The sequence below is a fragment of the Rhopalosiphum maidis genome, chromosome 3 (genome assembly GCF_003676215.2).
Source record: "Rhopalosiphum maidis isolate BTI-1 chromosome 3, ASM367621v3, whole genome shotgun sequence".
NCBI classification, from domain to species: domain Eukaryota; kingdom Metazoa; phylum Arthropoda; class Insecta; order Hemiptera; family Aphididae; genus Rhopalosiphum; species Rhopalosiphum maidis.
In genome coordinates, this window is record NC_040879.1 from 61,483,698 (window position 1) to 61,509,884 (window position 26,187).

A 26,187-nucleotide genomic window follows, 5' to 3' on the forward strand; every position below is an offset into this window, starting at 1 on the left:
AAGCCAATGCTTCATAAACTCTATATAACTTGTATTTATATGATAATTTTGACATTTATTACAAATTCAAATTTTTTATGGCATATGAAACATTCAATTCTCAATTTATTATGTTGAAACTTTGACCACTAGAAAGAGAAAATGATTCTGATTTAGCAATAATTACATTCATATATTACATTTAAGCCAATACTTCATAATCACCATAAAATATGTTTTTATATGGTAAATTTGATGTATATTACAAATTCATTTTTTTAATTGCTTATAAAACACTCGATTCTCAATTTAGAATCCTGTAACCTTGAGCACTAGGAACAGGAAATGGATCTTATTTAGCATTAATTACTTTCATACATTTCATTTAAGCCAATAATTCATAAATATTATAAAACATGTTTTTATATGGTAAATTTGACGTATATTACTAATTCAAATATTTAATGGCTTATGAAACACTCAATTCTCAAGTTAGTATCTTGAAACCTGATCACTAGATAGAGAATATGTTTCTTATTCAGCATTTATTACTTTCATACATTTGATTTAAGCTGATACCTCATAAACACTATAATACACGTTTTTATATGATAATTTTGACTCGTGTTATAAATTCAAATATTTTATGGTTTATAAAACACTCAATTCTCATGTTAGTATCTTTAAACCTTGACCACTAGATTGATAAAATGGTTCTGATTTAGCATTAATTACTTTCATACATTACATTTTAGCCAATACTTCATAAACACCATAAAATATTAATTTATATGGTAAATTTGATGTATATTACAAATTCATTTTTTTAATTGCTTATAAAACACTCAATTCTCAATTTAGTATCTTGAAACTTTGACCACTAGAAAGAGAATATGTTTCTTATTTAGCATTATTTACATTCATACATTTCATTTAAGCCAATAATTCATAAATATTATAAAATATGTTTTTGTATGGTAAATTTGATGTATATTACAAATTCATTTTTTTAATTGCTTATAAAACACTCAATTCTCAATTAAGTATCTTGAAACCTTGACCACTAGAATGAGAGAAAATCGATCTGATTTAGCATTAATTACTTTCATACATTACATTTAAGCCAATGTTTCATAAACTCTATGAAATATGTTTTTATATGGTAAATTCGATGTATATTACAAATTCATTTTTTTAATTGCTTATAAAATACTCGATTCTCAATTTAGAATCCTGAAACTTTGAGCACTAGCAAGAGAGAAAATGGATCTGATTTAGCATTAATTACTTTCATACATTATATTTTAGCCAATGTTTCATAAACTCTAAAAAACATGTTTTTATATGATAATTTTAACGTGTATTACAAATTCAAATTTTTTATGGCTTATGAAACACTCAATTCTCAGTTTAGCATCTTTAAACCTTGACCACTAGATTGAGAAAATGGTTCTGATTTAGCATTAATTACTTTCATACATTATATTTAAGCCAATGTTTCATAAACTTTATAAACATGCTTGTACATGATAATTTTGACTCTTGTTATAAATTCATATTTTTAACTGCTTATGAAACACTCATTTCTCAATTAATTCTCCACCAATATTACATATTTAACTGACTACAGTTTTTTCAGATTGCAGTGCAGCAGTTCACCCAAGGCTTGCTGAGACAGAAATTTGCATTTATACCACTTTGGGACAGTATCAACATCTTATTTTGAATATAAACTAGAAGATATTGATAATAATATTGGATTTATGCAAAGTGTGTGTAATGGTTATTGAATGAAATTGGTAGAAACTAAATATTAGTGAAACAAAAAATTAGTATCATGAAACCAAGACCAATGAATTAAGTAAATGATTCATATTTAGCATTAATTACTTTCATACATTTCATTTAAGCCAATACTTCATAAGCATTATAAAACATGTTTTTATATGGTAATTTTGACGTATATTACAAATTCATTTTTTTAATTGCTTATAAAACACTCAATTCTCATGTTAGTATCATTAAACCTTGACCACTAGATTGAGAAAATGGTTCTGAATTAGCATTTATTACTTTCATACATTACATTTAAGCCAATACTTCATAAACACTATAAAACATGTTTTTATATGGTAATTTTGACTCGTGTTATAAATTCATATTTTTTACTGCTTATGAAACACTCAATTCTCAATTAATTCTCCACCAATTTTACATATTTAAGTGACTACATTTTTTTCAGATTGCAGTGCAGCAGTTCACTCAAAGCTTGCTGAGACAGAAATTTGCATTAATACCACTTTGGGAAAGTATCAACATCTTATTTTGAAAATAAACTAGAAGATATTGATAATAATATTGGATTTATGCAATGTGTGTGTAATGGTTATTGAATATAATTGATAATAAATTAATAGTTGTGAAACAATTGATATTTGTTATATAAATGCATAAAAGATTAGTAAACACTTTTAGCTTGTAATTTTTATTCTTCTTATTTACCTACACTATAAAAATCTTTTATTTAGACTATATATAGATGAAAATTTTGATAAAAATTACAAATTCACATTTTCAACTGTTTTTTAAAACAATTAATCATTAAGTCATTATTAACACCAACAGTAGGCGAGAGGTTCACCATACCGTGGTCGACGGCTGACCTGCCACAGGAAGAATCTAGTTGGTTGTGTGCTGTTCACCATTGCACTGCTCTCCGGAATGTGTCGGTATATTTATTAGGCTTTGGACCGAATGTCTTGTACATTTACGAAAGAATATTTATAATATCAACGAATTGTTCATATTTTACGCCCGAAGTTAACACAAGTAAGTGTCCTGAACCTCGACCAATGCATTAAGAAAATGATTTAAATTTATCATTGAAAAATTATCATCAAATTCATATGGAAAATGAGTATTTTTCAGTTATTGTACAAGTGTATTCTTTTTTAAAAGTCTACAAAACATTCTGTTAATTTGTACAATCTTTTATGGCTTATCATAATCATTATTTGTTATCATCTGTTATATGCTTAAATTTCGTATCTTTTTACAGTTTTACATTCGTATATGTGTTTAAGTTTCAACTGTAAATAGTTTTCAATTATTTTGTATTAAAAATGAAGGTTGTCTGTTTGTTTTTGTTTTGATTGTTTCAATTTCTAAATTATCCAGTGTTGTCCACGCACTAGTTGTTATATAAGTATTTTCGTTCTCTTTATGATGTGCAGTAGTGACAGTTGGATTAAGTAAATGATTCTTTTTTTATCATTATTAACTTCCATGTATTTCATTGATGCTGATACTTCGTAAACACTATAAACATGCTTTTATATGATAATTTTGACTCTTATTATAAATTCATATTTTTAACTGCTTATGAAACACTGAATTCTCAATTAATTGACATGAAACTTTCAATACCATTGAAATAAGTAAATGATTCTTACTTTCCATTATTAAAATTCATGTGTTAGATTTAAGCTGATACTTCATAAACACTATAAACATGCTTTTAAATGATAATTTTGACTCGTTTTATAAATTTATATTTTAAACTGCTTATGAAACACTTCTTTCTCAATTAATTCTCCACCAATTTTACATATTTAACTGACTACATTTATTTCAGATTGCAGTGCAGCAGTTCACCCAAGGCTTGCTGAGACAGAAATTTGCATTCATACCACTTTGGGAAAGTATCAACATCTTATTTTGAAAATAAACTAGAAGATATTGATAGTAATGTTGGATTTATGCAATGTATGTGTAGTGGTTATTGAATATAATTGGTAGCAACTTAATATAAGTGAAACAAAAAGTTAGTATCATGAAACCAAGTCCAATGAATTAAGTAAATGATTCTTATTTAGCATTATCAACTTCCATGTATTTTTATTGATGCTGATATTTCATAAGAACTATAAAACATGTTTTTATATGGTAAATTTAACGTATATTACAAATTCATATTTTGAACTGCTTATGAAACACTCAATTCTCAATTAATTGACATGAAACAAACACCATTGCATTAAATAAATGATTCTTATTTAGCTTTATTAACTTCCATGTATTTCATTGATGCTGATATTTCATAAACACTAAAATCATGCATTCAAACGATAATTTTGACTCGTGTTATAAATTCAAATATTTTATGGTTTATAAAACACTCAATTCTCATGTTAGTATCTTTAAACCTTGACCACTAGATTGATAAAATGGTTCTGATTTAGCATTAATTACTTTCATACATTATATTTTAGCCAATGTTTCATAAACTCTAAAAAACATGTTTTTATATGATAATTTTAACGTATATTACGAATTCAAATTTTTTATGGCTTATGAAACACTGAAATCTCAATTGAATATCTTGAAACTTTGATCACTAGAAAGAGAATATGTTTCTTATTTAGCATTAATTACATTTATACATTTCATTTAAGTCAATACTTTATTAACTCTATTGAACTTATTTTTTTATGATAATTTTGACGTATATTACTAATTCAAATATTTAATGGCTTATGAAACACTCAATTCTCAAGTTAGTATCTTGAAACCTGATCACTAGATAGAGAGTATGTTTCTTATTCAGCATTTATTACTTTCATACATTTGATTTAAGCTGATACCTCATAAACACTATAATACACGTTTTTATATGATAATTTTGACTCGTGTTATAAATTCAAATTTTTTATGGCATATGAAACATTCAATTCTCAATTTATTATGTTGAAACTTTGATCACTAGAAAGAGAATATGTTTCTTATTTAGCATTAATTACATTCATACATTTCATTTAAGCCAATACTTTATTAACTCTATTAAACGTATTTTTTTATGATAATATTGATGTATATTACTAATTCAAATATTTAATGGCTTATGAAATACTCAATTCTCAATTTAGTATCTTGAAACTTTGACCACTAGAAAGAGAATATGTTTCTTATTTAGCATTTATTACTTTCATACATTTGATTTAAGCTGATACCTCATAAACACTATAATACACGTTTTTATATGATAATTTTGACTCGTGTTATAAATTCAAATTTTTTATGGTTTATAAAATACTCAATTCTCATGTTAGTATCTTGAAACCTTGACCACTAGAAAGAGAGAAAATCGATCTGATTTAGCATTAATTACTTTCATATATTATATTTTAGCCAATGTTTTATAAACTCTAAAAAACATGTTTTTATATGATAATTTTAATGTGTATTACAAATTCAAATTTTTTATGGCATATGAAACATTCAATTCTCAATTTATTATGTTGAAACATTGACCACTAGAAAGAGAAAATGATTCTGATTTAGCATTAATTACTTTCATACATTTCATTTAAGCCAATAATTCATAAATATTATAAAACATGTTTTTATATGGTAAATAAGACGTATTTTACAAATTCATTTTTTTAATTGTTTATAAAACACTCAATTCTCAATTTAGTATCTTGAAACTTTGACCACTAGAAAGAGAATATGTTTCTTATTTAGCATTAATTATTTTCATACATTACATTAAAGCCAATAGTTTATAAACTCAATAAAACATGTTTTTATATGATAATTTTAACGTATATTACGAATTCAAATTTTTTATGGCTTATGAAACACCCAAATCTCAATTGAATATCTTGAAACTTTGATCACTAGAAAGAGAATATGTTTCTTATTTAGCATTAATTACTTTCATACATTACATTTAAGCCAATGTTTCATAAACTCTATGAAATATGTTTTTATATGGTAAATTTGACGTATTTTACAAATTCAAATATTTAATGGCTTATGAAACACTCAATTCTCAAGTTAGTATCTTGAAACCTGATCACTAGATAGAGAATATGTTTCTTATTCAGCATTTATTACTTTCATACATTTGATTTAAGCTGATACCTCATAAACACTATAATACACGTTTTTATATGATAATTTTGACTCGTGTTATAAATTCAAATTTTTTATGGCATATGAAACATTCAATTCTCAATTTATTATGTTGAAACTTTGACCACTAGAAAGAGAAAATGATTCTGATTTAGCATTAATTACTTTCATACATTTCATTTAAGCCAATAATTCATAAATATTATAAAACATGTTTTTATATGGTAAATTTGACGTATTTTACAAATTCATTTTTTTAATTGTTTATAAAACACTCAATTCTCAATTTAGTATCTTGAAACTTTGACCACTAGAAAGAGAATATGTTTCTTATTTAGCATTAATTACTGTCATACATTTCATTTAAGCCAATAATTCATAAATATTATAAAACATGTTTTTATATGGTAAATTTGACGTATTTTACAAATTCAAATATTTAATGGCTTATGAAACACTCAATTCTCAAGTTAGTATCTTGAAACCTGATCACTAGATAGAGAATATGTTTCTTATTCAGCATTTATTACTTTCATACATTTGATTTAAGCTGATACCTCATAAACACTATAATACACGTTTTTATATGATAATTTTGACTCGTGTTATAAATTCAAATTTTTTATGGCATATGAAACATTCAATTCTCAATTTATTATGTTGAAACTTTGACCACTAGAAAGAGAAAATGATTCTGATTTAGCATTAATTACTTTCATACATTTCATTTAAGCCAATAATTCATAAATATTATAAAACATGTTTTTATATGATAATTTTAACGTATATTACGAATTCAAATTTTTTATGGCTTATGAAACACCCAAATCTCAATTGAATATCTTGAAACATTGATCACTAGAAAGTGAATATGTTTCTTATTTAGCATTATTTACATTCATGCATTTCATTTAAGCCAATACTTTATAAACTCTATTAAACGTATTTTTTTATGATAATTTTGACGTATATTACTAATTCAAATATTTAATGGCTTATGAAACACTCAATTCTCAAGTTAGTATCTTGAAACCTGATCACTAGATAGAGAATATGTTTCTTATTCAGCATTTATAACTTTTATACATTTGATTTAAGCTGATACCTCATGAACACTATAATACACGTTTTTATATGATAATTTTGACTCGTGTTATAAATTCAAATTTTTTATGGTTTATAAAACACTCAATTCTCATGTTAGTATCTTTAAACCTTGACCACTAGAAAGAGAGAAAATGGATCTGATTTAGCATTAATTACTTTCATACATTACATTTAAGCCAATGTTTTATAAACTCTATGAAATATGTTTTTATATGGTAAATTTGATGTATATTACAAATTCATTTTTTTAATTGCTTATAAAACACTCGATTCTCAATTTAGAATCCTGAAACCTTGAGCACTAGGAAGAGGAAATGGATCTTATTTAGCATTAATTACTTTCATACATTAAATTTAAGCCAATGCTTCATAAACTCTATAAAACTTGTATTTATATGATAATTTTGACGTTTATTACAAATTCAAATTTTTTTACGGCTTATAAAACACTTAATTCTCAATTTATTATGTTGAAACTTTGACCACTAGAAAGAGAAAATGATTCTGATTTAGCATTAATTACTTTCATACATTTCATTTAAGCCAATAATTCATAAATATTATAAAACATGTTTTTATATGGTAAATTTGACGTATTTTACAAATTCATTTTTTTAATTGCTTATAAAACACTCAATTCTCAATTTAGAATCTTGAAACCTTGACCACTAGATTGAGAAAATGGTTCTGATTTAGCATTAATTACTTTCATACATTATATTTAAGCCAATGTTTCATAAACTTTATAAACATGCTTGTACATGATAATTTTGACTCTTGTTATAAATTCATATTTTTAACTGCTTATGAAACACTCATTTCTCAATTAATTCTCCACCAATTTTACATATTTAACTGACTACATTTTTTTCAGATTGCAGTGCAGCAGTTAACCCAGGGCTTGCTGAGACAGGAATTTGCATTCATACCACTTTGGGATTTTCATTAGGAGTTTTCATTGGAACCGAAAGCAGTATTCGAACATTTAAGGTACGTAGTTAGATATATATATATATATATTTTTAAACCTAGCGCTATCGACATGATTTATTTTTTTCTAACGAATTTTGGAAATGATTTATTTTCCAGATTACGAATATACATAATAACGATGTAGCTTTATATCGCTGTGTAGTGATGTGTGATGATGTCGACGGCGACACCAATACATCTGCAGATGTTCAGTTAGAAGTCAATCGGTCTCCGGTCATTTTAAAATTGTCTTCGTCTTCCACCATAATGATCGCGAGAGAAGGTCTACCGTCGAGACTAGAATGTTATGCTGACGGATTTCCTGAACCAAGGGTTTCCTGGAGTCGACAATATAATGGAATTTTAACTACGGGAGGACAGTTTTATAGGTATCTCAACGGAGAAGGATAAGCGAAATTTTTTTTAATTGAATATACAGATTAATTATTTACGTAAATAAATAAAAATTTCGTTTTTCCAGAGGTAATGTCTTACACTTTCGTAACGTAACAAAAGATGACCGTGGAATTTATCTCTGCGATGCGGTGAATAGTGTTGGCGAAGGTGTACGGCACATTGTCGACTTTCGTGTAGAATTTGCCCCAGTCATAACGGCTTCGAAAATTATGTATACTCACAGTGATCCTTTGAAGCAAGACATGGATGTCCAATGTCTTGTAGAAGCTTATCCAGCTCCGAAAATTGATTGGCTATATAATGGAGTTATACTAATCGGCGATAACAACAAAAGGTATACTAAACCGTTTGACTAGGTACTTTGAAAACGTTTGTATTGTTACGTCGACATTTAATGTGGGTTATTTTTAAGATTCAGAATTATGGAAAAGACCACTGAACACCAGCTTACCTTTTCGTCTTTAAATTTTAACGAAATTGATTATGATCGATACGGAAAGTACACATGTAAAGCTCGGAACACAATTGGTACAGCTGAAGTCACAGTTATTGGTAAATATCGTTTCCATTAACACATGAAATGGATAAATGTTAAACTTGGTTACATTGATACATGAATGTAGACAAGATAGAAAATAATATTAATTAGGTAAATGTTTTGTGTTTAGTCTGTCGGTGTATAAATAAAATATTTCTCTAACCAAATTGCAAAATCCGTCTTAATTTTCATTTTACAGTGAGTTCCGATAATGTGATCACATTGGAACAGGTAGGTCGTTTTGATTCTATTAATCGGTAGCATTCCACAAATACCTTTATCTTTATACATTTATACGTATGGGTGATTAAAATATCATTAAGAATACATATTTTAAAACGGGGAAAAAAAACTATCAATTTTAGATTAGAATTGTGAATGTCTTGTAATTTTTCATATCAGCCTGAAACTGAAACCGTATTTTGTGCACATTTTATTCTACACATCTCCAACTGTTTGCGCACGACACATACACCGATTAGTGTTTAGTTCGAAAATGAAATCGGGTTTATAAAGTTATATAAGATTAGAACACTCCAATAAACGGCTAATTTTATAAACCATTGATCCATATTATTTAGTAGAACTCATTGTACTTGTTTAATACCAAATGTACACGGTTATTTTACTATATTTTAATAAGTTTACATTTTTCGAAAAATCTATCCGGTATAACTGACAAACGTTGATATCTTATAAAATAAATAATGCTAATTAATGTTTTCTCATTCTAATCGATGTAATAAAATCTACATGTGGCCATTTATTTGATGTTTACAATTGCACGGTATGTGCCCCAACTTGATTTATAATATTGAGTTTTATTGTTAAATTGTGAACATACCTAATTTGACTATTATTATTCGTTTATTTTACAGAAACACCATGCCAAAAACCAAAGTGTGATACTAAACGCATTCGTCCGGAGCATATACCAAATTTCTACGGTTTACCTTTTGAATAATAATTATACTTGGCATTGATAATAATAATAATAATAATAATATATGTAATATAATATATTTACATTAATTCTAATAATGTCTCATTTAAATGGTATAATTTGTATAATTATCTCTCGGCAAGCCAAACATTTGGGTACTAAATGAGGTTATTTAGATATGAATAATTGTCTGACGTAAACCACATTTTAATTTACACAAATAAAAGTTTAACATTTTTTATGATATTATAATGTTATTTACTACAATTCATCGTACATTAAATGTCGCCTATAATCAGTGATAATGGCCAACTTGTGGAGCATTTTCATCAGCTCTACTATTCAATTATTACACAGGCCGGAATATGCTTACAATTTATTGTACTTAGTGCGTACCCGAGAAATTTTATTTGAGTAGTATTTTTATATCATTAAAATAACATAGACGGCGTGCGATGGTACTACTAGCTCTCTGGGGAGACAAAAAGTCATAATAGTGCGGGCCCTAGAACTTATTTCAGTTTCACTTGTATGTATTTAGTTCTTCTAAAAAATTTGAATTCGACAACTTTTCACACTTTGTTTTTTTACCTAGTTTCTTACTTTTATTTTCTAAGTGCTGTACGTTTTTATGTTGTACACAATTTTTTTGTCAATTGAAATCATATACCACCCCGTTTACTTTTCTATCAATGGGCCATTAAAAATTGTTTGTCTTCCAAAACTGACACAAGATATAAAGCAACAGCATCAACAATGTCAAAAATGTCATCTAAAGATTTTTTAAATTAATTTATTTGTCTTTTTGTTTTTTTATTTTTAGTTTACATATGACAATCTAATTTTTTTGGTATTCTTGACTTTTCCCAAAAAACAATAAATTCTTTTTATATTATCGCCACGCAAGACCGCATCAACATTGCTATATCCCAAGTTTCCATAAGCATCGGATTAGACAAACCTCTTTTCAATGTTTTAACAGAGAATGTAAAATCTTTCAAAGAAAAAAAAAATATTGTATTTGATGAAGTGGGCCTAGGACCACAGTTATAGTACGATGACAACGTTGGCTGCACTGTTGGATTCGAGGATAATGGATTAGACCGTATCCAACGTTTTGATGATTATAGCTTGGTATTGATGATAAAAGGTATAACGAAAAAAAATTCAAACAACCTATTTCATGTACGTACTTTTTGTGAAAGCTCAACAAAACGATACGACTTGGCGAATCAAATTAAAACTAAAGGTACCTACTAAAAGGCAGTGCATTCGAATGGCCTTCGAGTTGCTGGTACCAACTTTATGTGATCAAGGTACTACAAACACAGCTGCTATTAATGTACTAATCAATGAAACAAAAGCGTTCTATTTGCGCCAAAATGAATATTACACTGACAAGTTTTATGAAATCGATTGTGGTGTAGAACGAATCAAGGTTGTTCACTTTTATGATTCTCCGCATCTCTTAAAAGGTATTCGTAACAACATTTTAAATATTAATTTTCTAGTTTTGAAATATTGTCCGTTAAAGTAACAATACCATTTTACCTGCTTATGATAAACTATCATATGGGTACAAAAGCCTAACTGATACACCGTTTAAAGTACCTAGGTATCTGACATGATTTTTATACCATTGTTTTTAAAATGACAATATCAATTTACCTGTTTATTATAAACCTTTTTGAGATTTCATTTAAACTATGAAACATGATTTTTATATCATAATTTTGACGAATAACATTTAGAAACAATACGAAAATATTATAATGATTATAATAGTTGTACGGTTAAAATTGAAAAACTCAAAATGTTCACATATAAGAATAATATAACGACAAATGTTATTATAATATAACAGTGTGGGTTATTTCATTGAGGATAATATTAAGTTATTACTAAAAATAAGAATAAATAATTAAAACAACGGAATTGGACAATCTGTATCAACAACGTTGTCTTCAGTGTTAATTAACAATTATTGTGGCATACAAATTATTCGGTATCAATTGGAGAACATATTAAATAGGCACTATAGATCATAAATAAGTAAACTCGTATGTTAAATTTAAATTTGTCTGTTTTGCTTTGCAATTAATTTTTAAACTATGAATTATTATATAACACCTATAACGTTATTGTAATAATAATTGTATCACCATAAATGGTACTACAATAATTGTGACATCGAAATTGTTGTAATTATCACTTCAAAACAAGAAGGTAAAAATAACGAATAATATAGGTAGCGCTAGATACATAATTGCTCCCCCCCCCCGCCACCTAACAAGACTCTACTAAACATTTGGCGGCCTGGTAATATGGGTGTCTTGTCCAGTTCATTATATCTTAGTCCGCAGTCAGTGCTTAACGCCCATTAACCCATCGAAATTCTTGTAGCTTTGCAACAGTGATTTGGCATAACCGCGCAAGACTACTTTCGAATCTTTTTTCAAAATTTTATCTCGTTCATTCGAATAACAGTTTATTGTTCTCTTCTCCGCCCACCGGTTCACGTAAAGGACACGAGATGAAGACTGTTTACGGAGTTTTCTTCGTCGTTATATTCATCCACCACGGTGAGTACGTCTGAATAGTTAGTATAAATGTAAAATATATTAATCATAAACCAAAATTACCACATGTTTATCTGTACGGGTGTGAAAAATTTGTTGCTGTATTTTTAAAGACGTAGCTGGGTACTGCGTAAGTTGGTATATTAGATATAAGAAATTTAACGGGTAGTGTTAAAATATTATAAAACTATTGATTTCCTTGTAGGTTGGTAGATAGGTAAATGATAATTGATTTATATGTAATTATTTTGTTTAAGATAACCGAGAATAATAATGATCGTAAGGTTCGCAAGTAACAATATAACAATAAACAATAATATTATCATTTAATGTGCTTTATCGGGTTTTTTCTAATTAATTCATATCTTCTAAGTTACGGACGACTTCAGAAGTAAAAACTTCGCACTCGATCAATGATTAGGTACAAAATGCGTCATTAATTATTATGCCAACTATTGGAAACGGCTATTTGTTAAAAAAAAAAGAAGAAGCTTATTGTGGAATGTGTCACTTGAAAAATTGTTCTACTGAAATTGTCTGATTTGTAATCAATTAAATTATTTTATATCTGAAAATCAAATCTTAGGTATCCATTATGTTGAAATAACTATTCGCGTTGGTCGATCGCAATTTGCGTATTCAGTGAAGAATAGGCTTAGTAAATTGAGCCCGGCATTCTTTAGGTACATTAATTTGCACTCATAGTATCCAAGTGGCCTTGATTTTATATACTGTTGTACATAACACCGGTGTGAAAACCAATGTTTTAATGTTTATGATTAATATTATTAAGGTAACCAGTATAACCGGTGGCTGCGAATTTGAACACCTAAAATTTCAAACACGTTTAATCAATGAATCATTATTTACTTAATTTATAGAAAATAAACCATTTATGATAAATAAAAAAGAAACTTCGCTTTTTATAATTTGTATAGCTTGAAAGTAATATTATTTAATGTGCAGTTTACTGCACATGAATCTTACCCGTTTATGTACGGTTAACTATTTTAAAAACAAGCATTTCATTTCTATGACAGTATCTCGGGGGAATTACTTTAAGCTCATCGTTTGTTATCTTACGACTATTTATCAACTAGGTAATTTTAAGACTAATTAGAGTGAATGTCTGTTTTCAGTTGAATAATTTTACAATACCTAGTGACTGCCGTACGTACAAAAACTTACAAAATAAAATATTATAGATTAGGTACTTTATCGTTACTTAAATACAAAACGAATAAGTTTTTATTGTTTATTTGTTACTGTGTAATGTAATTAGTTACAAAGACGTTACTTTTTAACAAATTTATGTTTGAATTTCTACTTGGAAATCATACTTATGGAATACAAAATAATCAACATACGTACGTGTCATAACGTGTTTGATTTTCAACATTAAATGTATGTAACAATGCTTTTAAACTTTATTATGCCTATTTAATACATTATAATGGGTATAGCTTAGTTATTAAAATATATTATAAATAATGATGTTGAAAATCAAATAATAAATTCTAAAATTTAAATTTAAATTTTAGCCCATCCCCAGAGTACACAAACAGCTGTAAAAGATATCGGTGGAACTATAGAAATGAATTGTTCAGTTTTCAATGCTAGCAGATTTCCTGTCGCATGGCTTAAATTTGAGAAAGAAGATCCTACTAAAACTGTTGTTCTATCAATTGGTAATAATCTTATTGTTAGAGATTCAAGATTTTCATTAGGAGTTTTCATTGGAACCGAAAGCAGTAGTCGAACATTTAAGGTACGTAGTTAGATATATATATATATATATTTTTAAACCTAGCGCTATCGACATGATTTATTTTTTTCTAACGAATTTTGGAAATGATTTATTTTCCAGATTACGAATATACATAATAACGATGTAGCTTTATATCGCTGTGTAGTGATGTGTGATGATGTCGACGGCGACACCAATACATCTGCAGATGTTCAGTTAGAAGTCAATCGGTCTCCGGTCATTTTAAAATTGTCTTCGTCTTCCACCATAATGATCGCGAGAGAAGGTCTACCGTCGAGACTAGAATGTTATGCTGACGGATTTCCTGAACCAAGGGTTTCCTGGAGTCGACAATATAATGGAATTTTAACTACGGGAGGACAGTTTTATAGGTATCTCAACGGAGAAGGATAAGCGAAATTTTTTTTAATTGAATATACAGATTAATTATTTACGTAAATAAATAAAAATTTCGTTTTTCCAGAGGTAATGTCTTACACTTTCGTAACGTAACAAAAGATGACCGTGGAATTTATCTCTGCGATGCGGTGAATAGTGTTGGCGAAGGTGTACGGCACATTGTCGACTTTCGTGTAGAATTTGCCCCAGTCATAACGGCTTCGAAAATTATGTATACTCACAGTGATCCTTTGAAGCAAGACATGGATGTCCAATGTCTTGTAGAAGCTTATCCAGCTCCGAAAATTGATTGGCTATATAATGGAGTTATACTAATCGGCGATAACAACAAAAGGTATACTAAACCGTTTGACTAGGTACTTTGAAAACGTTTGTATTGTTACGTCGACATTTAATGTGGGTTATTTTTAAGATTCAGAATTATGGAAAAGACCACTGAACACCAGCTTACCTTTTCGTCTTTAAATTTTAACGAAATTGATTATGATCGATACGGAAAGTACACATGTAAAGCTCGGAACACAATTGGTACAGCTGAAGTCACAGTTATTGGTAAATATCGTTTCCATTAACACATGAAATGGATAAATGTTAAACTTGGTTACATTGATACATGAATGTAGACAAGATAGAAAATAATATTAATTAGGTAAATGTTTTGTGTTTAGTCTGTCGGTGTATAAATAAAATATTTCTCTAACCAAATTGCAAAATCCGTCTTAATTTTCATTTTACAGTGAGTTCCGATAATGTGATCACATTGGAACAGGTAGGTCGTTTTGATTCTATTAATCGGTAGCATTCCACAAATACCTTTATCTTTATACATTTATACGTATGGGTGATTAAAATATCATTAAGAATACATATTTTAAAACGGGGAAAAAAAACTATCAATTTTAGATTAGAATTGTGAATGTCTTGTAATTTTTCATATCAGCCTGAAACTGAAACCGTATTTTGTGCACATTTTATTCTACACATCTCCAACTGTTTGCGCACGACACATACACCGATTAGTGTTTAGTTCGAAAATGAAATCGGGTTTATAAAGTTATATAAGATTAGAACACTCCAATAAACGGCTAATTTTATAAACCATTGATCCATATTATTTAGTAGAACTCATTGTACTTGTTTAATACCAAATGTACACGGTTATTTTACTATATTTTAATAAGTTTACATTTTTCGAAAAATCTATCCGGTATAACTGACAAACGTTGATATCTTATAAAATAAATAATGCTAATTAATGTTTTCTCATTCTAATCGATATAATAAAATCTACATGTGGCCATTTATTTGATGTTTACAATTGCACGGTATGTGCCCCAACTTGATTTATAATATTGAGTTTTATTGTTAAATTGTGAACATACCTAATTTGACTATTATTATTCGTTTATTTTACAGAAACACCATGCCAAAAACCAAAGTGTGATACTAAACGCATTCGTCCGGAGCATATACCAAATTTCTACGGTTTACCTTTTGAATAATAATTATACTTGGCATTGATAATAATAATAATAATAATAATATATGTAATATAATATATTTACATTAATTCTAATAATGTCTCATTTAAATGGTATAATTTGTATAATTATCTCTCGGCAAGCCAAACATTTGGGTACTAAATGAGGTTATTTAGATATGAATAATTGTCTGACGTAAACCACATTTTAATTTACACAAATAAAAGTTTAACATTTTTTATGATATTATAATGTTATTTACTACAATTCATCGTACATTAAATGTCGCCTATAATCAGTGATAATGGCCAACTTGTGGAGCATTTTCATCAGCTCTACTATTCAATTATTACACAGGCCGGAATATGCTTACAATTTATTGTACTTAGTGCGTACCCGAGAAATTTTATTTGAGTAGTATTTTTATATCATTAAAATAACATAGACGGCGTGCGATGGTACTACTAGCTCTCTGGGGAGACAAAAAGTCATAATAGTGCGGGCCCTAGAACTTATTTCAGTTTCACTTGTATGTATTTAGTTCTTCTAAAAAATTTGAATTCGACAACTTTTCACACTTTGTTTTTTTACCTAGTTTCTTACTTTTATTTTCTAAGTGCTGTACGTTTTTATGTTGTACACAATTTTTTTGTCAATTGAAATCATATACCACCCCGTTTACTTTTCTATCAATGGGCCATTAAAAATTGTTTGTCTTCCAAAACTGACACAAGATATAAAGCAACAGCATCAACAATGTCAAAAATGTCATCTAAAGATTTTTTAAATTAATTTATTTGTCTTTTTGTTTTTTTATTTTTAGTTTACATATGACAATCTAATTTTTTTGGTATTCTTGACTTTTCCCAAAAAACAATAAATTCTTTTTATATTATCGCCACGCAAGACCGCATCAACATTGCTATATCCCAAGTTTCCATAAGCATCGGATTAGACAAACCTCTTTTCAATGTTTTAACAGAGAATGTAAAATCTTTCAAAGAAAAAAAAATATTGTATTTGATGAAGTGGGCCTAGGACCACAGTTATAGTACGATGACAACGTGGCTGCACTGTTGGATTCGAGGATAATGGATTAGACCGTATCCAACGTTTTGATGATTATAGCTTGGTATTGATGATAAAAGGTATAACGAAAAAAATTCAAACAACCTATTTCATGTACGTACTTTTTGTGAAAGCTCAACAAAACGATACGACTTGGCGAATCAAATTAAAACTAAAGGTACCTACTAAAAGGCAGTGCATTCGAATGGCCTTCGAGTTGCTGGTACCAACTTTATGTGATCAAGGTACTACAAACACAGCTGCTATTAATGTACTAATCAATGAAACAAAAGCGTTCTATTTGCGCCAAAATGAATATTACACTGACAAGTTTTATGAAATCGATTGTGGTGTAGAACGAATCAAGGTTGTTCACTTTTATGATTCTCCGCATCTCTTAAAAGGTATTCGTAACAACATTTTAAATATTAATTTTCTAGTTTTGAAATATTGTCCGTTAAAGTAACAATACCATTTTACCTGCTTATGATAAACTATCATATGGGTACAAAAGCCTAACTGATACACCGTTTAAAGTACCTAGGTATCTGACATGATTTTTATACCATTGTTTTTAAAATGACAATATCAATTTACCTGTTTATTATAAACCTTTTTGAGATTTCATTTAAACTATGAAACATGATTTTTATATCATAATTTTGACGAATAACATTTAGAAACAATACGAAAATATTATAATGATTATAATAGTTGTACGGTTAAAATTGAAAAACTCAAAATGTTCACATATAAGAATAATATAACGACAAATGTTATTATAATATAACAGTGTGGGTTATTTCATTGAGGATAATATTAAGTTATTACTAAAATAAGAATAAATAATTAAAACAACGGAATTGACAATCTGTATCAACAACGTTGTCTTCAGTGTTAATTAACAATTATTGTGGCATACAAATTATTCGGTATCAATTGGAGAACATATTAAATAGGCACTATAGATCATAAATAAGTAAACTCGTATGTTAAATTTAAATTTGTCTGTTTTGCTTTGCAATTATTTTTAAACTATGATTATTATATACACCTATAACGTTATTGTATAATAATTGTATCACCATAAATGGTACTACAATAATTGTGACAATCGAAATTGTGTATTATCACTTCAAAACAGAAGGTAAAAATAACGAATAATATAGTAGCGCTAGATACATAATTGCTTCCCCCCCCCCGCCACCTAACAAGACTCTACTAAACATTTGGCGGCCTGGTAATATGGGTGTCTTGTCCAGTTCATTATATCTTAGTCCGCAGTCAGTGCTTAACGCCCTTAACCCATCGAAATTCTTGTAGCTTTGCACAGTGATTTGGCATAACCGCGCAAGACTACTTTCGATCTTTTTTCAAAATTTTATCTCGTTCATTCGAATAACAGTTTATTGTTCTCTTCTCCGCCCACCGGTTCACGTAAGACACGAGATGAAGACTGTTTACGGAGTTTTCTTCGTCGTTATATTCATCCACCACGGTGAGTACGTCTGAATAGTCTAGTATAAATGTAAAATATATTAATCATAAACCAAAATTACCACATGTTTATCTGTACGGGTGTGAAAAATTTGTTGCTGTCTTTTTAAAGACGTAGCTGGGTACTGCGTAAGTTGGTATATTAGATATAAGAAGATTTAACGGGTAGTGTTAAAATATTATAAAACTATTGATTTCCTTGTAGGTTGGTAGATAGGTAAATGATAATTGATTATATGTAATTATTTTGTTTAAGATAACCGAGAATAATAATGATCGTAAGGTTCGCAAGTAACAATATAACAATAAACAATAATATTATCAGTTAATGTGCTTTATCGGGTTTTTTTCTAATTAATTCATATCTTCTAATTTACGGACGACTTCAGAAGTAAAAACTTCGCACTCGATCATGATTAGGTACCAAATGCGTCATTAATTATTATGCCAACTATTGGAAACGGCTATTTGTTAAAAAAAAAAGAAGAAGCTTATTGTGGAATGTGTCACTTGAAAAATTGTTCTACTGAAATTGTCTGATTTGTAATCAATTAAATTAGTTTATATTTTTCGAAAAATCTATCCGGTATAACTGACAAACGTTGATATCTTATAAAATAAATAATGCTAATTAATGTTTTCTCATTCTAATCGATATAATAAAATCTACATGTGGCCATTTATTTGATGTTTACAATTGCACGGTATGTGCCCCAACTTGATTTATATATTGAGTTTTATTGTTAAATTGTGAACATACCTAATTTGACTATTATTATTCGTTTATTTTACAGAAACACCATGCCAAAAACCAAAGTGTGATACTAAACGCATTCGTCCGGAGCATATACCAAATTTCTACGGTTTACCTTTTGAATAATAATTATACTTGGCATTGATAATAATAATAATAATAATAATATATGTAATATAATATATTTACATTAATTCTAATAATGTCTCATTTAAATGGTATAATTTGTATAATTATCTCTCGGCAAGCCAAACATTTGGGTACTAAATGAGGTTATTTAGATATGAATAATTGTCTGACGTAAACCACATTTTAATTTACACAAATAAAAGTTTAACATTTTTTATGATATTATAATGTTATTTACTACAATTCATCGTACATTAAATGTCGCCTATAATCAGTGATAATGGCCAACTTGTGGAGCATTTTCAATCAGCTCTACTATTCAATTATTACACAGGCCGAATATGCTTACAATTTATTGTACTTAGTGCGTACCCGAGAATTTTATTTGAGTAGTATTTTATATCATTAAAATAACATAGACGGCGTGCGATGGTACTACTAGCTCTCTGGGGAGACAAAAAGTCATAATAGTGCGGGCCCTAGAAACTTATTTCAGTTTCACTTGTATGTATTTAGTTCTTCTAAAAAATTTGAATTCGACAACTTTTCACACTTTGTTTTTTTACCTAGTTTCTACTTTTATTTTCTAAGTGCTGTACGTTTTTATGTTGTACACAATTTTTTGTCAATTGAAATCATATACCACCCCCGTTTACTTTTCTATCAATGGGCCATTAAAAATTGTTTGTCTTCCAAACTGACACAAGATATAAAGCAACAGCATCAACAATGTCAAAAATGTCATCTAAAGATTTTTTAAATTAATTTATTTGTCTTTTGTTTTTTTATTTTTAGTTTACATATGACAATCTAATTTTTTGGTATTCTTGACTTTTCCCAAAAACAATAAATTCTTTTTATATTATCGCCACGCAAGACCGCATCAACATTGCTATATCCCAAGTTTCCATAAGCATCGGATTAGACAAACCTCTTTTCAATGTTTTAACAGAGAATGTAAAATCTTTCAAAGAAAAAAAAATATTGTATTTGATGAAGTGGGCCTAGGACCACAGTTATAGTACGATGACAACGTTGGCTGCACTGTTGGATTCGAGGATAATGGATTAGACCGTATCCAACGTTTTGATGATTATAGCTTGGTATTGATGATAAAAGGTATAACGAAAAAAAATTCAAACAACCTATTTCATGTACGTACTTTTTGTGAAAGCTCAACAAAACGATACGACTTGGCGAATCAAATTAAAACTAAAGGTACCTACTAAAAGGCAGTGCATTCGAATGGCCTTCGAGTTGCTGGTACCAACTTTATGTGATCAAGGTACTACAAACACAGCTGCTATTAATGTACTAATCAATGAAACAAAAGCGTTCTATTTGCGCCAAAATGAATATTACACTGACAAGTTTTATGAAATCGATTGTGGTGTAGAACGAATCAAGGTTGTTCACTTTTATGATTCTCCGCATCTCTTAAAAGGTATTCGTAACAACATTTTAAATATTAATTTTCTAGTTTTGAAATATTGTCCGTTAAAGTAACAATACCATTTTACCTGCTTATGATAAACTATCATATGGGTACAAAAGCCTAACTGATACACCGTTTAAAGTACCTAGGTATCTGACATGATTTTTATACCATTGTTTTTAAAATGACAATATCAATTTACCTGTTTATTATAAACCTTTTTGAGATTTCATTTAAACTATGAAACATGATTTTTATATCATAATTTTGACGAATAACATTTAGAAACAATACGAAAATATTATAATGATTATAATAGTTGTACGGTTAAAATTGAAAAACTCAAATGTTCACATATAAGAATAATATAACGACAAATGTTATTATAATATAACAGTGTGGGTTATTTCATTGAGGATAATATTAAGTTATTACTAAAAATAAGAATAAATAATTAAACAAACGGAATTGGACAATCTGTATCAACAACGTTGTCTTCAGTGTTAATTAACAATTATTGTGGCATACAATTATTCGGTATCAATTGGAGAACATATTAAATAGGCACTATAGATCATAAATAAGTAAACTCGTATGTTAAATTTAAATTTGTCTGTTTGCTTTGCAATTAATTTTAAACTATGAATTATTATATAACACCTATAACGTTATTGTAATAATAATTGTATCACCATAAATGGTACTACAATAATTGTGACATCGAAATTGTTGTAATTATCACTTCAAAACAAGAAGGTAAAAATAACGAATAATATAGGTAGCGCTAGATACATAATTGCTCCCCCCCCCGCCACCTAACAAGACTCTACTAAACATTTGGCGGCCTGGTAATATGGGTGTCTTGTCCAGTTCATTATATCTTAGTCCGCAGTCAGTGCTTAACGCCCATTAACCCATCGAAATTCTTGTAGCTTTGCAACAGTGATTTGGCATAACCGCGCAAGACTACTTTCGAATCTTTTTTCAAAATTTTATCTCGTTCATTCGAATAACAGTTTATTGTTCTCTTCTCCGCCCACCGGTTCACGTAAAGGACACGAGATGAAGACTGTTTACGGAGTTTTCTTCGTCGTTATATTCATCCACCACGGTGAGTACGTCTGAATAGTTAGTATAAATGTAAAATATATTAATCATAAACCAAAATTACCACATGTTTATCTGTACGGGTGTGAAAAATTTGTTGCTGTATTTTTAAAGACGTAGCTGGGTACTGCGTAAGTTGGTATATTAGATATAAGAAATTTAACGGGTAGTGTTAAAATATTATAAAACTATTGATTTCCTTGTAGGTTGGTAGATAGGTAAATGATAATTGATTTATATGTAATTATTTTGTTTAAGATAACCGAGAATAATAATGATCGTAAGGTTCGCAAGTAACAATATAACAATAAACAATAATATTATCATTTAATGTGCTTTATCGGGTTTTTTCTAATTAATTCATATCTTCTAAGTTACGGACGACTTCAGAAGTAAAAACTTCGCACTCGATCAATGATTAGGTACAAAATGCGTCATTAATTATTATGCCAACTATTGGAAACGGCTATTTGTTAAAAAAAAAAGAAGAAGCTTATTGTGGAATGTGTCACTTGAAAAATTGTTCTACTGAAATTGTCTGATTTGTAATCAATTAAATTATTTTATATCTGAAAATCAAATCTTAGGTATCCATTATGTTGAAATAACTATTCGCGTTGGTCGATCGCAATTTGCGTATTCAGTGAAGAATAGGCTTAGTAAATTGAGCCCGGCATTCTTTAGGTACATTAATTTGCACTCATAGTATCCAAGTGGCCTTGATTTTATATACTGTTGTACATAACACCGGTGTGAAAACCAATGTTTTAATGTTTATGATTAATATTATTAAGGTAACCAGTATAACCGGTGGCTGCGAATTTGAACACCTAAAATTTCAAACACGTTTAATCGATGAATCATTATTTACTTAATTTATAGAAAATAAACCATTTATGATAAATAAAAAAGAAACTTCGCTTTTTATAATTTGTATAGCTTGAAAGTAATATTATTTAATGTGCAGTTTACTGCACATGAATCTTACCCGTTTATGTACGGTTAACTATTTTAAAAACAAGCATTTCATTTCTATGACAGTATCTCGGGGGAATTACTTTAAGCTCATCGTTTGTTATCTTACGACTATTTATCAACTAGGTAATTTTAAGACTAATTAGAGTGAATGTCTGTTTTCAGTTGAATAATTTTACAATACCTAGTGACTGCCGTACGTACAAAAACTTACAAAATAAAATATTATAGATTAGGTACTTTATCGTTACTTAAATACAAAACGAATAAGTTTTTATTGTTTATTTGTTACTGTGTAATGTAATTAGTTACAAAGACGTTACTTTTTAACAAATTTATGTTTGAATTTCTACTTGGAAATCATACTTATGGAATACAAAATAATCAACATACGTACGTGTCATAACGTGTTTGATTTTCAACATTAAATGTATGTAACAATGCTTTTAAACTTTATTATGCCTATTTAATACATTATAATGGGTATAGCTTAGTTATTAAAATATATTATAAATAATGATGTTGAAAATCAAATAATAAATTCTAAAATTTAAATTTAAATTTTAGCCCATCCCCAGAGTACACAAACAGCTGTAAAAGATATCGGTGGAACTATAGAAATGAATTGTTCAGTTTTCAATGCTAGCAGATTTCCTGTCGCATGGCTTAAATTTGAGAAAGAAGATCCTACTAAAACTGTTGTTCTATCAATTGGTAATAATCTTATTGTTAGAGATTCAAGATTTTCATTAGGAGTTTTCATTGGAACCGAAAGCAGTAGTCGAACATTTAAGGTACGTAGTTAGATATATATATATATATATTTTTAAACCTAGCGCTATCGACATGATTTATTTTTTTCTAACGAATTTTGGAAATGATTTATTTTCCAGATTACGAATATACATAATAACGATGTAGCTTTATATCGCTGTGTAGTGATGTGTGATGATGTCGACGGCGACACCAATACATCTGCAGATGTTCAGTTAGAAGTCAATCGGTCTCCGGTCATTTTAAAATTGTCTTCGTCTTCCACCATAATGATCGCGAGAGAAGGTCTACCGTCGAGACTAGAATGTTATGCTGACGGATTTCCTGAACCAAGGGTTTCCTGGAGTCGACAATATAATGGAATTTTAACTACGGGAGGACAGTTTTATAGGTATCTCAACGGAGAAGGATAAGCGAAATTTTTTTAATTGAATATACAGATTAATTATTTACGTAAATAAATAAAATTTCGTTTTTCCAGAGGTAATGTCTTACACTTTCGTAACGTAACAAAAGATTACCGTGGAATTTATCTCTGCGATGCGGTGAATAGTGTTGGCGAAGGTGTACGGCACATTGTCGACTTTCGTGTAGAATTTGCCCCAGTCATAACGGCTTCGAAAATTATGTATACTCACAGTGATCCTTTGAAGCAAGACATGGATGTCCAATGTCTTGTAGAAGCTTATCCAGCTCCGAAAATTGATTGGCTATATAATGGAGTTATACTAATCGGCGATAACAACAAAAGGTATACTAAACCGTTTGACTAGGTACTTTGAAAACGTTTGTATTGTTACGTCGACATTTAATGTGGGTTATTTTTAAGATTCAGAATTATGGAAAAGACCACTGAACACCAGCTTACCTTTTCGTCTTTAAATTTTAACGAAATTGATTATGATCGATACGGAAAGTACACATGTAAAGCTCGGAACACAATTGGTACAGCTGAAGTCACAGTTATTGGTAAATATCGTTTCCATTAACACATGAAATGGATAAATGTTAAACTTGGTTACATTGATACATGAATGTAGACAAGATAGAAAATAATATTAATTAGGTAAATGTTTTGTGTTTAGTCTGTCGGTGTATAAATAAAATATTTCTCTAACCAAATTGCAAAATCCGTCTTAATTTTCATTTTACAGTGAGTTCCGATAATGTGATCACATTGGAACAGGTAGGTCGTTTTGATTCTATTAATCGGTAGCATTCCACAAATACCTTTATCTTTATACATTTATACGTATGGGTGATTAAAATATCATTAAGAATACATATTTTAAAACGGGGAAAAAAAACTATCAATTTAGATTAGAATTGTGAATGTCTTGTAATTTTTCATATCAGCCTGAAACTGAAACCGTATTTTGTGCACATTTTATTCTACACATCTCCAACTGTTTGCGCACGACACATACACCGATTAGTGTTTAGTTCGAAAATGAAATCGGGTTTATAAAGTTATATAAGATTAGAACACTCCAATAAACGGCTAATTTTATAAACCATTGATCCATATTATTTAGTAGAACTCATTGTACTTGTTTAATACCAAATGTACACGGTTATTTTACTATATTTTAATAAGTTTACATTTTTCGAAAAATCTATCCGGTATAACTGACAAACGTTGATATCTTATAAAATAAATAATGCTAATTAATGTTTTCTCATTCTAATCGATGTAATAAAATCTACATGTGGCCATTTATTTGATGTTTACAATTGCACGGTATGTGCCCCAACTTGATTTATAATATTGAGTTTTATTGTTAAATTGTGAACATACCTAATTTGACTATTATTATTCGTTTATTTTACAGAAACACCATGCCAAAAACCAAAGTGTGATACTAAACGCATTCGTCCGGAGCATATACCAAATTTCTACGGTTTACCTTTTGAATAATAATTATACTTGGCATTGATAATAATAATAATAATAATAATATATGTAATATAATATATTTACATTAATTCTAATAATGTCTCATTTAAATGGTATAATTTGTATAATTATCTCTCGGCAAGCCAAACATTTGGGTACTAAATGAGGTTATTTAGATATGAATAATTGTCTGACGTAAACCACATTTTAATTTACACAAATAAAAGTTTAACATTTTTTATGATATTATAATGTTATTTACTACAATTCATCGTACATTAAATGTCGCCTATAATCAGTGATAATGGCCAACTTGTGGAGCATTTTCATCAGCTCTACTATTCAATTATTACACAGGCCGGAATATGCTTACAATTTATTGTACTTAGTGCGTACCCGAGAAATTTTATTTGAGTAGTATTTTTATATCATTAAAATAACATAGACGGCGT

General features: G+C 28.7%; 3 protein-coding genes across 5 annotated transcripts; all 3 read left to right on the top strand.

The window, feature by feature from the left end:
• The first annotated feature begins 3,690 nt into the window (after nt 1-3,690).
• LOC113558905 (lachesin-like) lies at nt 3,691-9,918 on the top strand. The gene is made up of 6 exons (XM_026964485.1): nt 3,691-3,744; nt 7,877-7,992; nt 8,092-8,363; nt 8,456-8,725; nt 8,804-8,943; nt 9,808-9,918. Exons 1-6 carry the CDS (start codon nt 3,738-3,740, stop codon nt 9,891-9,893), a joined length of 891 nt encoding a protein of 296 aa, XP_026820286.1. The 5' UTR covers nt 3,691-3,737; the 3' UTR covers nt 9,894-9,918.
• Nucleotides 9,919-11,264: 1,346 nt separating this feature from the next.
• On the top strand, nt 11,265-16,145 carry LOC113558855 (lachesin-like). 3 transcript variants are annotated; one of them, XM_026964424.1, is made up of 7 exons: nt 11,265-11,347; nt 12,276-12,454; nt 13,993-14,219; nt 14,319-14,590; nt 14,683-14,952; nt 15,031-15,170; nt 16,035-16,145. In XM_026964424.1, the coding sequence occupies exons 2-7, from the start codon at nt 12,406-12,408 to the stop codon at nt 16,118-16,120; spliced, it is 1,044 nt and encodes a 347-aa protein (XP_026820225.1). In that variant the 5' UTR covers nt 11,265-11,347; nt 12,276-12,405; the 3' UTR covers nt 16,121-16,145. The 3 variants fall into 3 exon arrangements, with proteins under 3 accessions (XP_026820225.1, XP_026820226.1, XP_026820227.1); XM_026964425.1 differs by having other exon boundaries at nt 15,037-15,170; XM_026964426.1 differs by lacking the exons at nt 11,265-11,347; nt 12,276-12,454 and adding an exon at nt 13,778-13,855.
• A 4,763-nt stretch (nt 16,146-20,908) lies between these two features.
• Nucleotides 20,909-25,781, top strand: LOC113558050 (lachesin-like). The gene is made up of 7 exons (XM_026963571.1): nt 20,909-20,991; nt 21,915-22,093; nt 23,632-23,858; nt 23,958-24,229; nt 24,320-24,589; nt 24,668-24,807; nt 25,671-25,781. The coding sequence occupies exons 2-7, from the start codon at nt 22,045-22,047 to the stop codon at nt 25,754-25,756; spliced, it is 1,044 nt and encodes a 347-aa protein (XP_026819372.1). The 5' UTR covers nt 20,909-20,991; nt 21,915-22,044; the 3' UTR covers nt 25,757-25,781.
• Nucleotides 25,782-26,187: the final 406 nt, after the last annotated feature.